The 22,410-nt window shown below is 44.3% G+C and overlaps 1 protein-coding gene across 1 annotated transcript in view; it reads left to right on the plus strand.

The window, feature by feature from the left end:
- Positions 1-615: 615 nt before the first annotated feature.
- The window catches only part of GPAT3 (glycerol-3-phosphate acyltransferase 3), a 28,867-nt gene continuing 7,072 nt past the window's right edge, over positions 616-22,410 (plus strand). Inside the window, exons 1-7 of the mRNA XM_048847396.2 lie at positions 616-728; positions 2,117-2,421; positions 13,409-13,481; positions 16,041-16,311; positions 17,771-17,845; positions 19,296-19,385; positions 20,090-20,183. Coding sequence (XP_048703353.1) covers positions 2,278-2,421; positions 13,409-13,481; positions 16,041-16,311; positions 17,771-17,845; positions 19,296-19,385; positions 20,090-20,183 — 747 coding nt within the window. The 5' untranslated portion in view covers positions 616-728; positions 2,117-2,277. The remainder of the gene's footprint in view (positions 729-2,116; positions 2,422-13,408; positions 13,482-16,040; positions 16,312-17,770; positions 17,846-19,295; positions 19,386-20,089; positions 20,184-22,410) is intronic.

Here is a 22,410-nt window from a genome sequence, read left to right on the forward strand (position 1 = left end):
CATTGCATTCAAGTGGACTAAGAAGTTTTCATGTTTGATTAAGCCTTTGCCTTGAGAAAGTGCATTTTTCCAATTGCAAAATCCAGATTTGGTAAAAAAAACCATAGTAGCTCCCATTCCATCAGCATTGCCAGGGTGTGTGTACAATCAACAAGGTAAACAAATCGCCTTGTCAGGCCCCACCTCAGCTACAGGGCTGGAGTCAGGAGACCTGGGCTCTGTTATGGGCTCAGACATAGATTCACTGTGTATCCTTGAGCATGTCACTTAATAATGTTTCTGGGTCTCAGTTTCCCCAGCTGTAAATTGGAAATAATGCTACCTTACTTACCTTCATAATGTGCTTTGATCTGTAGGAATGAAAAGCTCTCTGTATAGACACAAAGTGTTTATGATTTATTCATTCATTCATTATTATGGTGAATCATTATTTTTATTATTATCCCAATAGAGGCAGTTATCCTTAATCTATTCCTTTCCTCTGTTCTCCCTCCTACTGCATTTCTCTTTTCTACCAGGGAGAACGCTATTGCACAGAAAAGTCAGGCTGGGTGGGGGTTGGAGTAATACAAAGTTTATGGTAAAACTGTCTCTCTGCTAAGTGAATTATGGTATGCAAACGTTGGTAGCTTTTCCTGTCTCTTGATTGCAGCAGGAAATATATGTGTGCCAGCCCTCACCCAGCATGTTTTCTCTTTGTGCTCTTTGCTTAGGAAGCCCTGAGTCAGGTAAGAAGGGAATGGTTATTGTACTACTCTGGGTAATGACGATTACAAATTACTAGCAGGGTTTAAACCGTGTTTACTTAAAAGTTGAGTGAATTGCTTGCTAAAGTAACCTGTACGAAGGAAATCTGTCCTGTTTTGCTCAGGGCAATACGTTTGCTTCTATCTTGAACAATGGCAAAGTAGCCTAAAGGCTTGTTCTTAAACGGAAAAATTAAACAAAGTTACTGTTCGCGCTGAAGGCTGAATTGTGGGCAGTAATTTTTCAAGAGCCCCTTCTAGACTTTAGGGAATTTACAACTCATGTTCTCCATTATAAACCTGGTCTTCTTTTTTGCTGGTCTTAGCAAACTGTAGCTCTACTAAAAAGAAAAGGAGGACTTGTGGCACCGTAGAGACTAACAAAATTTATTAGAGCTCACGAAAGCTCATGCTCAAATAAATTGGTTAGTCTCTAAGGTGCCACAAGTCCTCCTGTTCTTTTTGCGGATACAAAAACCGGCTGCTACTCTGAAACCTGTCGCTCTCCTGTGGCTGTTTAAACTTTTCTTGCCTGCATCCAATACCTGCTGAGAGACGGGATCCCAGAGAAACCATTTTAACTGAAACGTAACCCTTTTATGCTGTCTGCAATGGTCATATATGAGATGAGATAAGGGAAGGCCTTTTTAAAAAACGCGTGCGGTTGATAAAATTGTATGTCGTCTAATTACTTCCTTTGTTGATTTATGTGGACTGGGGGAAGGGAGGAAAAACTCGTGTTAAGATAAGAATATGACTAAAACTGGAAGATACGGGGAGGTGTCGTATCTGAGACTACTTTCAAAGTGCTGGGGATTTCTTTGAAACTGGCTAGATTTTTTTTAAGATGATGTGGGTTTTTTTTTTTAATTTTATTTTATTTTTAAAGTGTCCTCTTACTCTTGCCCTCTTCACTGCTGCTGTTGAAAGCAAAATACGTGACCCTGGCCAAAGGAAATGAAACCTTCTGGGGAAGATCCACCAAGGTGTCTCTTTTCTGGGCTTTCCTTTTTGATGTGTCCCCAGTACCAGAGGCGCATACGTGTGCCCCAAGCATTGTGCGCTAGCCGTACGCAATTGAAACGGCTATGATCCCATCCACCTTGGCTCTGCATAAGCCTACTCCGTTACACCTGGGAGAGGAAGCGAGCGACAGGCAAACTGGGTTCCCTTTTCAGTTAGCCATTTTAACCCTTCCAAGTTTATGGGACTCAAGGGGAGCACATCTCCGAGCCCACCATCTCTCCTCTTGGTCTGCACCTGGATTTTCCCCTCGCAGGCTGTAGCTGCATGCTATTCATCTCTGGCTTCTTGCACCAACGGGTCCCATATCTGCCCTCTCCCCCCTCGCATGTGTTCTTTCCCTGCAGAGAGGGTTTGCAGCTGCTGACCGGATCTTGAGCGGAATTAGTTAACGGGGCGGAGCAGGAGAGGGCGGACGACACAAATCTCTCGCTTGGCTCTCAGCGGCCAGCAGCGATCCAGGAAGCGGCGGGAGAGGGTCCCTTCTGGAGCAGGGGTTCTAGCGATCATGGAGGACCTCATCTCTGCTGCAGCCAAGGTCTTGTCCGTCTGGCTCACTGTGGTGATTACACTGATCGTGTTGCCATCGGTGTTCGGAGTGTCGCTGGGGATTTCTGAAGTCTACATGAGAATTTTAGTAAAAACCCTGGAGGTAAGTTGGTGACCTTTAAAACTGTATAGTTAATACAATAGTTAATACAAGGGGGGGGGGGCGACCTGGACATGGTTTTTGTTTTTTGGTGGTGGTAAGGGTGTTTCCAGTAAAAGCTCCTAGTCTGCAGCAGTAATTCTGCTGTGACTTCTGCATAACCACTTCTCCTTGCATGATTCAGTTTCTCTAACTCAAGAGGGTGTGTTCTCTCTCTGGATGAGCCATCTGCCAATGGCTGGCTAGTCAAGTCTGGAAAACACTGAGTTCCTGGGAATGCTACATACTTTACAGTCCTAAATAAGGACTAACTTTGCTCCCTGGTGCTATTTAATCTGTCTCACTTTCTATTGGTCCAATGAATGAGCTGATAGTCAAGCTGTGCATACAGGAGATCATTCCACATGAAGTATAGACAGTGGAGGGGTAAATGCCTGCTTTAAAAGAAACTATCATGAAACTGCACAAATTCAGAATAATTTCATGCCAGTTTCTGAACCAAAAATCCGTTTCCTTGCTAAAATGTTCTGTTGTGTTCTCATCCACACTTGTGATAGCATAATACTAAACTGTGAATGTGAAAACCTGAACAGCCAGTGATTATTCTAAAATCCCACGTGTTAACACCTTGGTACCCCCGTCATGCAATAACATTCTAGGCTGAAATCCAGTCTCTGGATGGAGAAGGGTAAGAACATAATGTACCTTGCACTGCACAGTGCAGTAGCGTTCTGCCTTCCTCTCCTTTTTAACGCCTCTGACCACAGTCATCTGTGCCAAGCTGCTTATAAGCTATAGTTTCGGGGACCAGCTATGAATCTTGTATCTACCTCAGTCTTGTTGATCTTTATGCTTGTTGAATGCCCGCATTTTCTAAATAACCTTCTCCTGTTGAATAGCATTGAAGTTAACATATTGCCACAGTTTTTGACCAAATATCACATACAGTGGAGTATAAGCCATGATAGCACAGGCTAAGCAGGAACGTTGTCCATGTGTGCACTACATCACAAGTAGGTTGTCTAACCAATCCTATGCAATGGATAGCTACCCAAGGAGATGCTCGGGGGAAAAATCCAGTTTTGATGCTCTATGGAGCACTTTCTCAAGGCTATTCTTAACAAAACACTCTTGCCTCACTTTCTCCAGGTCAGGCGAGAATCTCGGTGGGGTTAGGTGCTTAATTTGTAATGCCTTGCATTTGATGTGGCCCCTTGACCTGAGTACGATGTCACTGTTCAGATTCCACGTGATGTTAATTCCTGGCAGTCCCTGCCATGCTATACTTCAGTCACTTGGCACATAAATACTCATCGTACTGGCAATGATGGCCACATGCACAGCTTTCTTGAGTGCTGAACTTGTGCAACAATTCAGCTTCCCGCCATCTTCTGAGTGGGGTGGGCATGTGAGCTGATCTCCTTCTTTCCCCCTGCCATCTTCCTCCTCTATGGAAATCTACTTCTCCAGGAGAGTGCTGGTTAGGGGTAGGTTGAAGGTGGAATGTGTGTGACGTTCTAGAGGAGCAAAGGGAAAGGAGGAGCTAATGCGGTACCTGCCTTTTTTAAAAAGAAATTAACCAGGATTTACCTGGTTAAACAGTCAGCTGTTTAGCTTGACACTGGTCCTGGGTGAAATCGTGGAAGGACATACTGGGAAGCAACCAGGAAATCATGCTGCCTCTGTTTATGCCAGTCAACATGGGGTTTAATAGAAAATTGATCTTGTTAAACTTGGTGATGGTCTGTGAGGTTACCAGTTTGGTTGAGATAATCTATTCAGATGCCTTACGGAAGCAGGACTTGGTATCCCACAGCGTTCTGATCTTTTTTCTTTCTTTTTCTTTTTTTTTTTTTTAAAGTGCTATGCCAAAAAGTAGCACTTATTAAATGGCTTTTTAAAAACTGTCTGATAGATCTTAGAGTAACTTTTAAATAAATGGCAAAGAGTCCTGTGGCACCTTTATAGACTATCACATGTATTGGAGCATAAGCTTTGCTTATGACATGCATGCATCCGACAAAGTGGGTATTCACCCACAAAAGCTTATGCTCCAATACGTCTGTTAGTCTATCAGGTGCAACAGGACTCTTTGCTGCTTTTACAGATCCAGACTAACACTGCTACCCCTCTGATACTTTAAATAAATGAGTGATCCAAAAGAGTTATTTCTAGTGGAGGGGACATCCCCACAGGGATCTGTTCTTGGCCCGATGCTATTCAATGTTTTTGTTGAGATGACCCAGGTTGATCTGCCATTTAATGCCCCACTAGTTGTATGGAGCAATCTGAATATCTTGGTAAACTGGCCTTACTTGAGTAATACACATTTTATCTGTTTAAAGCTGTAAGGTGATACCTTTTTAGGAGCTAAGAATGTTCATTGTGCTGATAGAATGAGGGATGGTTGCTTGGAAATCAGTGACCGAAAAGTCATTGAGGTGCTAAGGAGGGCATGAGGGATAAGCAGGTGAATGTGGGCTGGCGATGCTGTGCCAGGGATGAGCAAAGGTTATCCTCATATGTATAAACTGGGGAAGATAGAATAAAACTAGAGAGACATTACCTCTGCATATGGCACTAGTGAAATTATTACTGGAATACTGTGTCCATTTCTGGTGTCATCCTAAAAGGATGTTGACAAATTAGATGGGGTTCAGCAAAGAGCTATAAAAATTATCTTGCATTTGGAAAATCTGATTTGGAGCGAGAGACTAAGCAGCTCAATCTATTTATTTATCCAAGAGATAGTTTGGAGGTGACTTAATCACGGACAACTTCTAACAGAGTTAGAGTAGAGTCTGCTTCTAGTCTAGCAGACAAAGGCATGACACTAACCAGTAGCTAGAAGCTGAAGTTAAAGGAACTCAGACTAGAAATAACTCTCAAACCTTTAACACTGAGTCCAGCGGCGTATTAATGCTTAGGCCAACAAATTTGCACGGGCAGCCAGAGTCTGCTTCCCCGGTGCAGGTTTATGCCCTCAGCCTCTGCCCCCGGTCCTACCCCAACTCCACCCAATCCCTGCCCCCTCCTTGCCCCTATTGGTGCCCTTCCCCAAATCCTCCTCTCCTGAGCGCGCCGTGTTCCCCCTCCTTCGCGAAGCTGTTTCATGCACAAGCACTGGCAGGGAGCGGGGAGAAGCAGGACCCGGTGGCGCGCTCAGGGGAGGAGGTGGAGCAGAGGTGAGCTGGGGGGTGGGGGGGACGGCAAAATCATTAATCCTCCACTGACTAATTGTAATAATCATTAGAACAACTTACCTAGGGATGTGGTTATTTTTGTTTCTTTGTCATGTAATATTTTAAAGATTAGGTGTTGTTTTTTTGGTTTGTTTCTAAAAATCTCAACCAGACGCTATGGGTTTGATGCAGGAAGCACTTCATGAAATTCTATGGCCTGTGCCATGCAAGACTAGGTCACAATGGTCCCTTCTGGCCTTAAATTCTAGGTAAATTGCACCCTTTCCTTTCTCGGAAACCCAGTAAGGTACAAACAACAAAAATGTGTTATGTATTTGCGTAAGAGGGAGTGGAGGTTGTATAAACTAACTGGTTTAAACATATGAATCTTCATGTGGCTAACAAAACTGGTGAATGAATACATTTTGCTTCCCTAGTCATGGTTTTAGTGAATAATATTGGCCGAAACGTCTGTTTTTAAAAAACAAAACAAAACTGCTATTTCCTCAGCACTAAAACATTTTGTGAACTCCTGTCAGTTTTGACAAACTGTTTCAGTGGAAACAATTGCTGCCCCTCAAGAGGAAGAAAACAAAATGGAATATTTTGGTATGTTCAAAACCCAACATTTTGAATGTTTGGTTTAAAACAACTTATTATTTTAAAATGTCATGTTATTGAAAATATTTAAATAGTCAATATCAAAACAAAACATCCCATTTTGTCAAAACAAAAATGTATCATTTGACCAGAAGTGTGTGTGTGAGAGAATTGCTAGCAAACCAAAAATCCATTATTCACACAGCTCTGCTGGACAGCATCCGCAAATGCCTTTAACTCCTTGTTTTTTATCATTGCATGGCTCTCTAGCAGAGAGAGGTAGGAATTCAGAGCTATGTAGGATAGAACAATTTGTTAAACAGAGTTAAGTGTCTTCCATTTGGATTTTCTTTGTTTGAAATTTCAAAACCTTTTAACTTCTTAAATGTAGAAAATACCCTTGATCTCCTATAACTCCCACTCGTGAGGGCTTCTAATAGAGCTGCTTTTTTTAAAAATTATTATTATTATTAAGTCCTAATGTGCCTGTTCTTACTGTATAACTAAAGGTACATGGGCTAATAGCGGATTTCTGCTCCTCCTCCCCGACCAATGCAAAAAACCCTAATTGACTTCACTTTCCGATTCTGTTGCATTAAACAACACCGCCTTGTTTGCAGTGCAGGGGAAACTCTCTCTCTTTTTAAGAGCCATTTCTTTTGTTCTTGAGATCATCTTCTGCCCTCTTCTTTTCCTCTTTCTTCCCCCTCCCTCCCCCCCAGCATACAAAAGTAGCATAGAAACATCTGGTCTAAATACAACCTGCCTGCATCCCTCTAGGATGGCACCGCAGAACAGATAGCTGAAGCAAGGACTGATGTTTCTAATGCTGTATTTCTGAGAACTTGACTGGTCTTTGCTTCTAATTACTGCTCTTGTCCTTTAACTGCAGATGCTTCTTTGCTCAGTTTTAACCAAGCAACAAGACCTGCTTTTCCTATGCTTGCTCTGCTAGAGTTTCAAATAGCACTGTGTGGAAAGCCTCTAAACTGTTTCTAATAATTTGTGGTCTAGCTTTGTAACATCTCTCAGTGCTTAGGAAAGCCAAAGTCAAACTGAGCTTAAAAAGGTTTTTTTTTTAATTTTTTTTTTTAAAGTGTCTGTGATCTTTAGGCAATGGTAACAAAAGTCAGGAAGAACCTTTGTTCACAAAAGGCATTGTCAAGTCTTTCTCAACTAAGATTGACTTTGTCTTGTGATGTACAATATATTCTCTCAGGAATGTGCATATGTGACTTTCATTAGTATGAAGGATAGTTTGGTATGCACTGAACAAAAAATACCTTTCTGAAATAGAATGCTCTGGTTTGGCTAATGCTTTAGGCACAGCTCTAGAAGTATATAGCAGCCTAGCTATAGAAGGGTAGAACTAAATGGGCAGTTTTCACAGATAAGCGGTAAGTAGCAGGATCTCAAAGGATCTGTACAGGGACCAGTGTTGTTCAAGTGGAATCTGTACTGGGACATTGAGGTGGCAAAGTTTGCAACTGATACAAAATTACTCTGGCTAGTTAAGTCCAAAGCAGACTGTGGAGAGTTACAAAGGGATCTCACAAAACTACGTGACTGGGCAACAAAATGGCATATGAAATTCAATCTTGATAAATGCCAAGTAATGCACACTGGGGAAAAAAAATCCCAACTAGCCATACAAAATGAATGGGTCTAAATTAGCTTTTACCACCAAGAAAGACATCTTGACATCTCTTTGAATAGTTCTCTGAAAACATGCCCTCCATGTGCAGCAGCAATAATAATAAGTAATAAAAAGAGCTAACAAGGTTAGGAACCATTAGGAAAGGGATCGATAATAAGACAGACAATATCATTATGCCACTATAAATCTGTGGTACACCCACACCTTGAATACTGCATGGGGTTCTGGTCACCCCGTCTCAAAAAAGTTATATTAGAATTGGAAAAAGTCCAGAAAAGGGCATAAATGATGAGGGATATGGAAAAACTTCCATATGAAGAGAGGTTAAAAAGGCTAGGACTGGTCACTTGGAAAAGAGACAACTAAGGGGGGTGGTGTATGATAGAGGTCTATAAAATCATGACTGGTGCAGAGAAAGTGAATAAGGAAGAGTTATTTATCCCTTCACAAACCACAAGAACCCTGGTCACCCAATGAAATTAATAGGTAGCAAATTTAAAACATCCATAAGGAAATACTTTTTCACACTATGCACAGTCAACCTGTGGAACTCATTGACATGAGATGTTATGAAGGCCAAAAGGTCTTTTTTTGAACCCAGTGATAGAGAAGTTCATGGAGGATAACTCCATCAATGGCTATTGGCCAAGATGGTCAGGGATGCAACCCCATGTTCTGGGTGTCCCTAAACCTCTGACTGCCAGAAGCTGGGACTGGATGAGAGGGGGTGGATCATTTGATAAATTGCCCTGATCACTCCCTCTGAAGTATCTGGCACTGGCCACTGGTGGATTTCAGCAGTGGTGCTGGAACAATTTTTATAGGCGGGAGGAGCTCAAAGCGGAAACCATGTCTTTGGGTTTCTTACTACTTTAAGACGGGGGTTGCAGCAGCATCCCTAGTTTCAGCACCTATTTAAGACCGGACATGGGGCTATGTGGGCCGTTGGTCTGACTTCATATGGCTGTATTTATGTTTAAAAGTTCACATTATTTCAAATACAGTAGTTCTTTGAAGTGCAGCATTTGCCAGGGATTACATTGTCAGGTCTCCTCCCTAGAGACATTTTGTATCCTTGTGGGATTGTACGTAAATTTTAATTTTTAATACAATGAAGTCCTAAATTGGCTTAACTTGATTCAGTAAGGTATATCCAGGCTAATGCAGGAAATTGCCGTATCTGTCACATTTCCTTCCTTAGGTGTCACAGTTGATGACTTCCCAGCCCCTGACCTGGAAATGTGTAGCCTCAGGTAGCTAATATTTTGGAAGTACATGAGAAAAGATAGGAATCAATAAAGTCACCAATTTAGAGTTTAGAAGGAACAGATGGTGTCTCATTTGGAAGCATTCCTGATAAAGTTTAATGTTATTGCTGCACTACTTTAGACACAGCTTGTAGAGTGTCAATACTTGTGTGGATAGAGCAGACAGCAGATCTGATTTCTGAAAAAACCTGCTTAGCTGCCGCCCCCTGCCATCCCCCCTCCCCCGCCTTTTTTTCTTTTCTTTTCTTTTTTTTTGCTCAGTTTCTTGAAACAAGCACAAGAAAGAGGGGAGGAGGGGGGAAGAATGCCAGAAAACCATATCAAACTTGCCAAAATCTTGCAATATTACTCATGTTTCAAGAAATACTATTGCATAAAACATTTCCTGGAAACTAGTGACTAGGTAGAGTATTTCCCCTTGTGCCTCAGGTCAAGCTACAACGTGGTAGCTTTTTGTTGTAAAGAACCTTGCTCGGTTGTTCATGTGCTGTAAGTGGCTTGGTCTAGTTTATCCTGAAAGACTGCAATGAGTGTTTTAACCATGGTTCTGATGTTTGTGACTAGGTAGTGTTACATGGTAGCAGTTTCTCCCCGTAGTAAATACTCCTCCTACCAAGGCATGAATTCAAGAAAATGATGAAATTTCCTTTCTTTTTGTGTGTCCCACCAAGCACATTGCAATCTGATTTAATCCAGACTCTGCTATGGTATAGCAGATTTTGTGTAGGAAAAGTGGCTATGGAGCTCCCAGATCAGGCTATTTTAGAGCAATTTTATGCTTTAAAATAGCATAAAATGACAAATGAAATGTACCCTTTGAGAAGGACAGACAAGCACGTCTTAGCTGTAGATGTTACCTTTTTTACTTTACATTACACTTCAGTTTTTATCTGCCTCGAAGATCGCCGCCTCTCTTGCAAAGCATTGCTGTACACTGTGATGTTGCAAATACTACAGATGCATGTCTCAATATCCTGTGTTTTCAGGATTGCTACTGATTTCTGCTGTGTTGAGACCTATTTGATTCTGCCTTTAATATGGATTTAGCTGTGTCTAAAGTAGTGCAGCAATAACATTAAACTTTATCAGGAATGCTTCCAAATGAGACACCATCTGTTCCTTCTAAACTCTAAATTGGTGACTTTATTGATTCCTATCTTTTCTCATGCAAAACCGGTAGGGATCAAAACTTATCTCTGATCACTACTCTAAGACAATTGGCTGGGGGAAAAACCCAATATACGTACCAAAGTGTGTCTAGCCTGGACCAGAAGTGAAAGATAGAACTTTACATCATGGATGCCACTTACTGTAGTTCATATTTTTGCCATTTATTTGAAAAAGGTAATACCTAGAGGCCAAAAGTGGGTCCCAGTCTGACCTATTGCTCTGCACTGTACAGATATAATAGACATTTCCTGCCCCCAGGGCTGGATTAACTCTCCTGTGGGCCCGGGGTTATTAGGTTTTTGTGGGGCCTCTGTATAAAAGTCTTTTTTTCCTGGGAGGGAGTTCGGTGCAGGAGGGGGCAGGGGATTGGGGTGCAGGGTCTGGGAGGGAGTTTGTATACGACTCAGTATACAGGGAGAGGGAGAGGGAGGGGGATTCTGATCTGGGGCAGGGGGTCGGGGTGAAGGAGGGGGTGTGAGGTGCAGGCTTTGGCCGGGAGGTGCTTACTACAGGCAGCTTCTGGCTGGCAGCGCAGCAGGGCTCAGGCGGGCTGCTTGCCTGCCATAGCCCCATGCTGCTCCCATAAGTGGTTGGCTGCTAGCACATCTGTGGCCCCTGGGAGGAGGGGGACAGCATGTCTCCGTGCACTGCCCATGCCTGCAAGCGACACCCCTGTAGCTGCAGGGATGGTGCTGGGGGTGGGGGCAGTGTGTGGAGCCGCCGCCTCCTTCCCCCTGCCAGGGGCTACAGAGATGTGCTAGCAGCCAGCGGCTTCTGGGAGCAGCGTGGGGCTATGGCCTGCTGGCAGGCAGGCAGCCTGAGCACCTCGCTGCACTGCGAGACTTTTAGCGGCCCAGAGTTGGAGATCGCTGCCTGATTTATTTTTGTGGGGCCCTGCTTGAGCCATGGCCCTGGGCTGCAGCCCTTAAAGTCCCTGACTTAATCTGGCCCTGCCTGCCCCCAAAAGTTTTGTCTTGGCATAGGATGGAAGGGGTGAGGGAAGAGAAGCTGCATGTGATGGCATGAGCATCTTGGGTACCTTCATGCGGTTTCCTGGGAGAGGGAATCCCAGCAGAGGTACAAATGCTGTCTATTAAAACTAGTTGAGAGAAGGGATTAAAGCAACATGTAGCTCTAGAACTCCATTAGGAGCAAGAGAAAAACAAAGGAAAGTGTCGGCCCTCTACTTAATAGGGAAAAAGAGCTAATAACTGATGACATCAAGAAGACTGAGGTGTTCAATGTCTCTTTTGTATCAAACTTGAATAAAAAGGCTGATTGGGACCAGGTCACAGTTAATACTAACAACTGGGGGAAGAAACACATTGCAGAATAGAGGGGGGAAAAAATAGGTTCGATATATATACAAGTTGGCAGGTCCTGACAAAATTCACCCTAAGAGTACTTCAGCTGGTTCTTGAAGTAATCTCAGAACCATTAGCAATTATCTTTGGAGGACAGGTGAGCTCACAGAGGATTGGAGAAGGGCAAATCTAGTATTGTCTTTAAAAAGTGGAACCGAGAGGACCTCGGGAATTAGACCAATCAGCCTAACTTTGATACCTGAAAAGATACTGGAACAAATTGTTAACCATCACTTTTTAATAACCATGAGGACAATAGGGTTATAAGGAATAGCCACCATGGATTTATCAAGAACAAATCATGCTAAACCAACCTAAGGTCTGTCTTTGACAGGTTTACTGGCCTAGTGGATGGGGGGGGAAGCTGTAGATGTCATGTATCTTGATTTTTAGTAAAGCTTTTGACACAGTCCAACATGATATTGTCATAAGCAATTAGGGAAATGTGGTCCAGATTAAATTCCTATAAACTAGGTGCACAACAGATTGAAAGATCATACTCGGAGTAGCTATCTGCTGTCAAACTAGGAGTATGTATATAAAGGGGTCCCACAGGGTCTGTCTTGGAACTGGTACTAGTCAACATTTTAATTAATGACTTGGAGTGGAGAGTATGCTTATAAAATTTGCAGATGACATCAAGATGGGTGGGGTTGCAAGAACTCAGGACAGATTAGAACTCAGAATGATCTTGACCAATTGGAGAATTGGTCTGGAATCAACCAGATGATATTCAATAAAGGTAAGTGCAAAGTACTACATTTAAGGGGAACCCCCCCCCCCTCAAATGCACAACTACAAAATAGGGAATAACTGCCTAGCTGGCATTGCTGCTGGAAAGGATTTGGGGATGATAGTGGATCAGAAATGGAATATGAGTCAACAGTGTGGTGCAGCTGCAATAAAAGCTAATATCATTCCGGGGTGTATTAACAGTAGTGTCCCATGTAAGATATGGGAGAGAATATCTCGCTCTATTCAGCACAGGTCAGACCTCAGCTGGAGAAGTGTGTTCAGTGTAGGGTACCATACCTTAAGAAGGATGCGGACAATCTGGAGAAGGTCAAGAGGAGAGCAACAAATGATAAAAGGCTTAGAAAACCTGACCTATGAGGAAAGGTTAAAAAAACGGGGCATATTTCGTCTTGAGAAAAGAAGACTGGGAGGAAGGGGGCGGTAGCTCCCATTAACCTTGGGCCTAGGGTTGCCAACTGTCTACTCGCACAAAATCGAACACCCTTATCTCTAGCTTATCTCTGTAGCCATGAGCAATAGAGTATTCCCTCTACACACATCCCCCACCCCCCACTCTAAGCTGAGGTTCTACTGACCTAATATGACTCTGGCAGCTGGGGCATGGCTTATAGCTGCTTGGTCTCTGATCTGCTTGGATGCTGAGGACCACTAATGAAACCTTTTTAAAAAAAATCCTGTGGTGATGTGTACTCTTGAATTTGAACTGGCATTCTGTTCTATTAAAGTTGGCATATTAAAGTTGGCAGAGTGAGTATAGGACGACTGTTTTCCACTGACTTGCTGGCAGGATTTTATCTGTACCAAGACACTTAAGAACAGGAACAAAATCAGAGGTGGTGTGTGTGATGGTTTGTCTGTCTAGTGAAGAGAACTTAATGCAGATGGCTTTTAAGGGAAGTACCGCTTACCCTATAGGAAGTTCTTTTAATGGTGAGCAAATGTTACAACATCAAATGCTATCTCTTAAATGCACACTTTTTTTCTCTTGAACAGTGGGCCACAATACGAATCCAGAAAGGAGTCAAACAGGAGCAGGCAAAGGCACTTAAGAACTCTGCTTTCGGTGGTAAGAATTTTGAATGAAGAATGTCTCAGTAATATTAACCTGAGGAAAAGGGGGAACAGATTTTAAAATGGGGGGGGGGGGGGAATAAGGAGCTACTAATCTTCTTAAATTACTATTGTAGCGCCCAGAGGCCTAAGATCGGGGACCCACTGTAGCTGACACTGTCAGGCACCTAGTAAAATACAGGCTCTGCCCCCAGGGATCTTGCAGCCTAAGGCAGGGACAGCCAACCTGTGGCTCTGGAGCCACATGCAGCTCTTCAGAAGTTAATATGCGGCTCCTTGTGTAGGCACCGACTCGGGGCTGGAGCTACAGGCACCAACTTTCCAGTGGGCCAGGGAGTGCTCACCGCTCAACCCCTGTCTCTGCAACAGGCCCTGTCCCCACTCCACCCCTTCCCGCCCTCTCCCCTGAGCCTGCCGTGCCTCTCCCCCCTCCCCACCTCAGCCTCCTGCATGCCACGAAACAGCTGATTGGGAGGTGCAAGGAGGGAAGGGGAGGTGCTGATGGGGCGGGGCTTCTGGTGGGCGAGAGGTGCTGGGGGGCAGGGGAGAGCTGATTGGGGGGCTGCTGACCTATTGCTGTGGCTCTAATTCTGGCTCCTTCTCAGGCTCAGGCTGGCCACCCCTGAGCTAAGGGTTTGATTCTGCCACTCTTACTTGTGACTGTCTTTAAATGGTTTAGTCACTCTGCACTCGGTTGCAGGGCAGGGTCTAAATATAACATTATTTACATGGAATAGTACTGTACTCCAAGAATAGCGCCATTTATTTCAGTAGGCCTGCTTATGTAAGGTATTGCTCAGTGCGAAGGGTGGCAAAACCTAGTTAATAGAGGGAGGCTAAGGGCGGGAGTGAGCATTATGTGCACTTCGCAGATGGGATCTGCAGCGATGTCTACGCTACGGCCCTTTACAGCAGCACAGGTTTCGTGGTGCAGCTGTGCTGCTATAAGGTCTCCCACGTAGCCGCTCTTTGATGGCAGGAACCTGCAGGCATAATTAAACCACCCCCAACAAGTGGCGCTAGCTGCATTGGCAGGAGACTCAATCCTGCCCACATAGCACTGTCCACACCAGCGCTTTTGTTGGTGAAACTGATGTCAGTCAGGGAGGTGTATGGTGTTTTGTTTTGTTTATTTTTTTGTTTTGTTTCCACACCCCGACTGACAAAAGTGGTAGTGTAGACAGAGCCTGAAGCTCAGAAGTCAAGTGACTTGCCCCAGGCCACGTAGTCTGGCCAAACTGGGAACTGAACTCCAGTATTCATCCCGGTTCAGTGTCCCAACCACAAGGTCATTCTGCCTCTCAGTTAAACACTAGATCACATCAGTAGACAGCTCATGTGTGGCTACGCCTGCTACTGATTTCCTCAAAACATCTTGCGTAAGCAGGACTTCAGCTCTAGTCAGCACTTACACTTTGTCCCTGATCTCCAAGAGGTACCCAGCAATGGCACAGGTCTGTTTGATTATTATTATACCATAATAAAAACATTGGGCAATGAATATTGCCACTTCTAATGCAACTCTGAACAACTCCTTATGTTTTTCTTGGCTCCCTTTGCACTACATGGACAAAGTTCAAATGTTGCAGTTCAATTTTTATCGTCTTATGAAATAAAATAGTAGGGGGTAGGGCTCTGCTTTCTTACAGGAACTGTTGGTACAACTGCCTGCAGGATATTTCTCAGTTAAGTGAATACAATTGTGGCTTGTGAGCCACTGCTGACCAGGGGTGCTGCTGAACTGGTGCCAAATGCAGGCTAGCTGCAAGTCTGGCCAAAGATGAGTTGTTTTCAGCAGCTCTTCAGGTTTTAGCCACCACCATCTTGGGGTGGTGGTGAACAAAATTGTCCAACGCAAACAGGTGCCAGGGGTAGGAAAGATGCTGGGGAGTGGAGAATGAACACTTTAAATATGGTTTGCAGCATTGGGGGAGGAGAAATCTGTGCCCAAGTTACAGTTACATTTCTCTGGCAGTGCAAAGTGGTCTTGGAGTGAGTGTAATTTACACTGGAAGGCTCTATTGTATTGCCAGAGTGGTGTAAAGGGACCTTAATGTAAATGAGATTGGGTCTCTGTTCTATACTTTTCCAAGTGGAGCACTGCTTGCATCTAGTCCTAAGCTGCTATTGTCCTAAGGGACAAAGCATATGTATCTTCCAGAATAACTGAAGCAAGGATGAGAGTACCCACCTGTATCTTCTCTGTGGGGTGACTCTGGAGCTGTGGTGAGGACACATGGATTAGTTTCTAATGTTCATCCTATCCATGGTTTAGGAAACCCACAGGGAGAGAGCAGACAGGAAGGAAAGAGAGTCTGCCTTGTTGCATAAGTGTCTGCGTTTTGGGGGTGGGGGTGATGAAGAACTGACCTGCTGCATAGTATTTGCAAATCTATGACACACTATTCTGGCAGTCAAACATACGTGGCTCTGATATTGTTAGGTCATTATCTGAGCGGCACAGAGCAGCAAGTAATCCTTTGTGACAACAGGACAACTGTTTAAATCCATTCTCTGTTCAATTATCTAGTGATTTCCTCACATTTCTGTTAAGGCATCATACAGAGAGATGAAACCACTATGGAGAAGGAGATCGCGGGCCTGCACAGAGTAGACTTTGAACTCTCCGATGTGTTCTATTTCTCCAAGAAGGGGATTGAAGCTATTGTGGAAGATGAAGTCACCCAAAGGTTTTCTTCAGAGGAACTAGTCTCTTGGAACCTCCTTACAAGGACTAATGTCAACTTCCAGTACATCAGCCTGCGTCTGACTATAGTATGGGTCCTCGGGGTCCTCATCCGCTACTGTCTCCTGCTGCCTCTTCGGTGAGCCAAGTGCTGGGAAGCTAGGTTTTCATGTGTGTGTATGTATGCGGTGACACGCTGGGGTTCACCCAGGCCGGTAAGGGGTTCAGCCAACACTTCTTGCAACTCTAAGCACCTAGAATGCTCTGCTGCTGTAGCTCTCAGCCCTGACACCAACAGCCAGCCTACAAGCATGGAGGTCTCACCCAGGCTCCCATCACCCACTTACTCTTTGTAAGGGGAACTCACCAACCTTTCCAGCCCCAAATTCTCCCCCCAAGAACATCTTTCTGCAGCCCCTCTTATTGTAGCATCCACAAAACCTTATCAAGTTTGCTGCTCCTTCAAAGCAATAGTACAGAGAGCAGCTTATTAACTTAGCTGTGGCTGACAACCCTTCCATTTCAGTCAAAGCACTGAGTTCGTTTACGGTAAAAGGCAGACCAGTTTCTTAACAAAAGGGCATAGACTTAAGTCATACCAAGTGTAAGAAATAAAGCTAGAAATGGTGACAAACACACAAATAAAAATACGCTTCTGAAATTAAATTTAATTTCAGAAGGCTACATTCTTGGTCTAAGCAGGTTTCTCACCTATAGTCAATTTCCAGAGACTTTTAGCCATCTTGGATAATCATGGATAACTTTTGGGTTTTCTCCCCTGCTCTTTAGAGTCCAGTACACCTTTGAAATGTCGTCGTCTTCTGAAAGGTATCCCCAGATAGAGTTCCTTCCCCCGCTGGGTGTTACATCCACAGAGATGCCACACTGGCACTTTCCTGCTTGTGACTTTCACAATGCAAATGATCTTCTTGCAATCGCAGATACAAATGAATAGCCCACTGTCCTTGGCCATACCTGGCTTGAAGTGTTGGCCCCTTTGTCTGGAAAAACCCTGTTTATCAACTTCCCCTGAGGTGCCTGGTTTAAACATGTTTTAGTCACATTTTCAGCACATCTGTATAACTTGTAGATTAACCGGACATAGGTATATCATGCAAGAATATTAATGATCAGGGAGGAGTTTTCCAATGATATTACATGACCCCTTTACGATACAGATTATGGCAACAATGTGTTAGGTGCAGTGAGCATGTCGGGTCTGACCAGAGTTATTGAAACGCAGCAGTAACCCACCACTGGGCCTCTGTCACATATGCACGAATGTGAAATGATCACTCTGCAGTTTGAGGTAACTGAGTCCTGCAAGAAACGATGACGAACATGCAAACTGGGCTTTTTCAGTTATCACGCTGCACCCGTTGCTGCGGAGTCTTGCACTGCTCCTTTTACTCCCGTCCCCCATCTTAAAATTGAAACTGTTGTAGGGGCTCAGATATTCATCAGATACTCTTCAGCATTCTCATGTTCTCTAGTACATCTAGTTAGATGTTTTTGTGACATGAATTACTGTAATTCCCCTCCAATAGGGATCTTCTTGCTGCAGACAAACTGTCTGGTCTCTTCCTTTTCGTTTTTAGTGTTACCTTGGCTGCCATTGGGATTGTTTCAATGATTGTGGGAACCACACTTGTAGGGCAGTTGCCAAACAGCAGGTAAGTGTGTGGGTTTTTTCCCCCTTAATTAACCTGTTTGGGTTGGATGGGGGGTGGGGTCCCGGGGGGGGGCGGTTACAGGCAGGGGGTCCCAGGAGGGGTGGTCAGGTGACAAGGAGTTGGGGGGGGGGGCGGGCAGGCGGGTTGGGTAGGTCGGGGGTTCTGAGGAGGGCAGTCGGGGGGCAGGAAGTTGAAGGGGGAATTGGGGGTTGGGGGGGGTACAGCCTTCCCTACCCGGCCTTCCATATGCTTGTGGAACGCTGATGTGGACTTCAGGCCAAAAAGTTTGCCCACTCCTGGTGTATGAGGAGAATGTCAACAGTGAAGGATATGGTGGTGAAAATGTGGTACTGCGCTGGTAAGAGGAGAGACTAACAGAGTTCCTGGGAGCAGAGGAGGATGAAGGGGAAAGCAAAAGACAAGCGTGACAGGCAAAATGGGGAAAGTCAGGTGGGGCAAGGAGAGGTGCAAAGGCAACAAACAAGGAAACAATACTTGCTGCAATGGAGAAACTCTGAAGTTTGATTCCAGTCCAAAGAGTGACTGGGAAAGGTAATATTTCTTGTGCATATTCTCCGTTCTTTCTTTAGTGATCAAGGCGGTCTTGAAAAAGTGGTCTTATTTCCCTTGGATGTGCAGGGCCAGCCTGGCTCTGGGCCTTGAGCTGGATTCTAGTACTCCTTTGCAGCACCAACAGAACTGTTAATTAAGTTCCAGTTGTGACACTTGTGCTAACCCACCATTTTAAGGGGATAGCACCTGTGTAATTGAGAATCTGTCTTGGCCTGGAGGTCCTCTCATTACTGATGCTTGTCAGAGTCCAGCTTGATTTGTCAGGGTCCAGGTTGACTTTGCAGGGAGGCAAACAACTCTCCTTACCTTTGAAGTGAGCATGCTCATTATGGAAATAACTGAGAATGAAACCCCAATGTCACTCTAAACTGCAGTGCTACTCTGAACAGCAGCTAAACACTCCTTCCTTCACTTGTTCCCCTGGTCTCCCTCTCTGGTTTCTCCCCAAGCTATCCAGAGGAGCCTGGGAGGTCTCTGCTGTGTATGTTGTCTCTACCAGTGGCATCACCACTTTTTATAGTATGGAAGCACCTCTGGGGAGTCAGTCTTGGTTGGGCTGCCTTTGTGCTGGGGTGTGTGTATATAAAATAAACACTCTGAGGTGGCAGGCTCGTTGGAGTAGAATTATCTCAATAGACAAGACCAAGTGGGAGGTGAAGTGATTTGCCCAAGGTGTTGCGGCAGGTTGGTGGCAGAGCTGGGAATAGGACTGAAGTTCCCAGAATCCCAGTCCACTGCCCTAAACACACTACACTATTGCAGTAAAGTCTTGGCCTAGTCCTTGTAACTGGAACACTTTGCAAGGGCTGAGGAAAACCGCATCTATTATAATTCCCTTCCAAGACTGTTTGGAGGTGTAAGTGTACGTGTCTTTCAGCGCTAAAGATTGGCTAAGCGAACTGGTCCACCTGACGTGCTCCCGGATCCTCGTCAGAGCTCTGTCTGGTACCATCACATACCATAACAAGTGAGTAAGTCTGTGTTGCACTCCACTACTGTAAAGGGCAGAGCCATCCCTTGGGTAGGACGAATCGGGGTGATGGCTCTGGCACCCATGCTTTGATGGGGCCCCACGGGCTGGTGCGATTGGACGGTCCAGGAAGAGACGAATCTGTCACTTCCGCCCCAGGTCCCACGCCCCTGTAGGGATGGCCCTGGTAAAGAGGATACATAACTCTAGACAAATAGGACAAAGGGGGTAATTTGTTTTTTGGTGATGTCAGTGGTGGTATGTCTCAAAGCGAGGACCTCTTTTAATGAACTTTAATTAGTCTGTATGGAATTAGCATGACTCTGCCACACAGGTAGAGTGGCTGAATGATGAAGGTGTTTGCTCAGTGTTTGCTTATTTGCTTATAGTGTGACAACTAAATCTCTTACCAGAAATTATTCTCAAAGCATGGTTCAAATGCTATTTAACACTGTTTTCATTAACAGCAGGTCTAGTCTGTAAATTGACAGAATTTGTTCACCAACAATTTTCTGTAGGTTAGAAAATAATCACAACCATATTGTAGGTTGCAGGTGCCTACAAAATTATTGTAACTGCTGCCGTTACTATTCCACTGAAATGCAGTCTTCCAGGAACTAGTGAGACACTTGATATAATCAACAAAGGGAACATAGTTATGTTTTGTACAGTTAAGTGAATGATGCTTCCTGTCATTGCAGGGAAAACAGACCACAGAAAGGAGGTATATGTGTTGCCAACCACACGTCTCCAATAGATGTTTTAATCCTGACTAACGATGGATGCTATGCAATGGTATGAGAAGTGAAAACCTGTAAATGTTGATTTAGACAGTAGCGATCAGGAGGAGGCCGCTAAAATTTGTGACCTAAACTAGGGTCTCACTCCAGATGTCTGGAATAAATGCTATGTACTAACCCAGTGGATCACCAGCCTCTGACTATGGGAAGGATCTCTGACTTCTCGCAGCATTTTCCAGAATAAACGTGCATCCTGAGATCCCAAATAATCTCCATGGCTTCTGCCAGGTCGTGTATGAGCACTTGGCCCCTTCAGACCAAAGTGTAACTGAGAATCTTGAACCACTGGAGAAGTCACAGAAATGGAATCTGTTGGATCACTTATTAAAAATGCATTTCTTTACACTGCATTGTTAAGATTCAGGTCTGTCTACATGGCAGATGAAGGTGTGATTGGGCATATCTACACAAGCTTTAATCTCACGAATTTAGGTAACCGTAGTGGTGAAGATATGGTAGTACAAGCTGGCAGCCCCAGTACAAGCCCAATGGGCTACACACTCAGATTGCTAGTCTGCTAGAGCCTATGCCCACTGCATCTTTGCATCTATGTTACTCGTGCTAGCTAGATTAAAGCCTATCTATCCTACAATGACGCCAAAATTTGTGGTGTAGATGTACCCTAAGTTATTGCTCAATGCTCTAGAATTGAGCCTCTGCTCTCAATCCTTTTTTCAGTGTAAGTAAGGAAGGGGGTGTTTGGTCCTTGAGCAAGGTTGTCTCGGGTGTCAAGGTTAAAAGTTGGTGGCCAGTAGAATTGCTGTGAATGCACTGTTCATAAAGTGCACCTGGGAATAACTCGACAGCACAGGTGCCTGACCAGCAATGGCTTGCTCTTCAAATGCAGACTGAGACACTCTGCATTACAATAGAGCAGATATGCAACTAAGCAATTTAGCCTATAGTGATAAAATGGAGTTAATTCCTGTTAGTGACTAAGACTACTTCTGACTTTCATAAAGGGGCCTAGCAGCAGGCCTCCTTCAGCCCCTGTGATCAAGTGCTGGAGGTGTATTTTGGGTGTAGTGCTGAAGGAATGGCTTGTCAAGTAAAACTCCTGCTTCCATCTGATCTGTCTAGCATATCTTCTTATTGCTGTTGTCGTGGAATCTGTGAAGAAGGCTGTGGGAGAGGGATGTTGGCTCTTGTGTGTGTTACTAAAGCTGCCCGCTGTGAGGGTCAAGACCTAACTAAACTGGGTGTTAGTCATTCAAAAGAACAAGTCCAGTAACATTCTGCTGTGATAGACTTGTTCTGAGGGAAGACCCTCTCAGGGTCCTGGAGCCCAAGCCCGACAAGTCCATACTGCAAGTTTTACAACCCACAACCTGAGCCCAGCGAACCCAAGTCAGTCGCAGGTGTTCTGTTGCAGTGTAAATATACCCAGTGTGTCCAGCCTGTAAAAAGGCACCCACGAATAATGGCAGGAGCGGACTATCTTTTGTGGTGGCCTGCCCATCCTGCAGCTTAAGACTGACATTCGAGCCTGGCTACAGGTAGTGCTCTAGGGATGAGATGCAGAATAGAAATCTACTTTTGTAGCTGAATTATTGGGATTGTGAAATGCCCAGAAGTAACAGGTTAAGATGGGGGCATCTCAGTGTAGCTTGTGATGTGGTAATGGCACAAAGATGGTATGAAACGCTAACTTTCATCTTTAGTAAATGTTAACTTTCCTATGGTAACGCTTCAGTGACAGTACCTAAAATCTGTGTAAGTCACTGGTAGATCAGAGTACTGCAAAATATTTTGCCCAAGAGGTTATAAAAGTAAAGGCAGAGGACAAGGTTTGGGATGGAAAGAGGAAGACTTCTCTTAAGTATTGATGCTAATTGCATTATGAGTAACATCTTTCTGTTCATGCAGTTTGTGCAGAGTTCTTGGTGTGCATGCAAAAGCATGTAAAACTTTCCAAATTTAGATGGGTTAATACTCAGATATATGCTCACCCTAATATGTATGAGATGACCTAGTGCAAAATAATGAAGAGACCAAGACCGTACAAACTCTAAACTATTTTGTAAAAGCAGAACTTCAAGTGCCTTTAGTAGCCACCATATTGGTTTGAACGTGCTTAAAGGGATTTCTAGCTGTGTGCAGAGACTGTTCATGGGGGTGAGTGGAAACCTGACACGTCAGAAAAATGCAGACTCAAGGGTCTTTTGTGATTTTTTTTTTTTTTTTTTTTTTTTTCCTGAAGATGCACAAAAGTAAATGCTTAC

The sequence above is a fragment of the Caretta caretta genome, chromosome 4, assembly GCF_965140235.1.
Source record: "Caretta caretta isolate rCarCar2 chromosome 4, rCarCar1.hap1, whole genome shotgun sequence".
Classification (NCBI taxonomy): Eukaryota; Metazoa; Chordata; order Testudines; family Cheloniidae; genus Caretta; species Caretta caretta.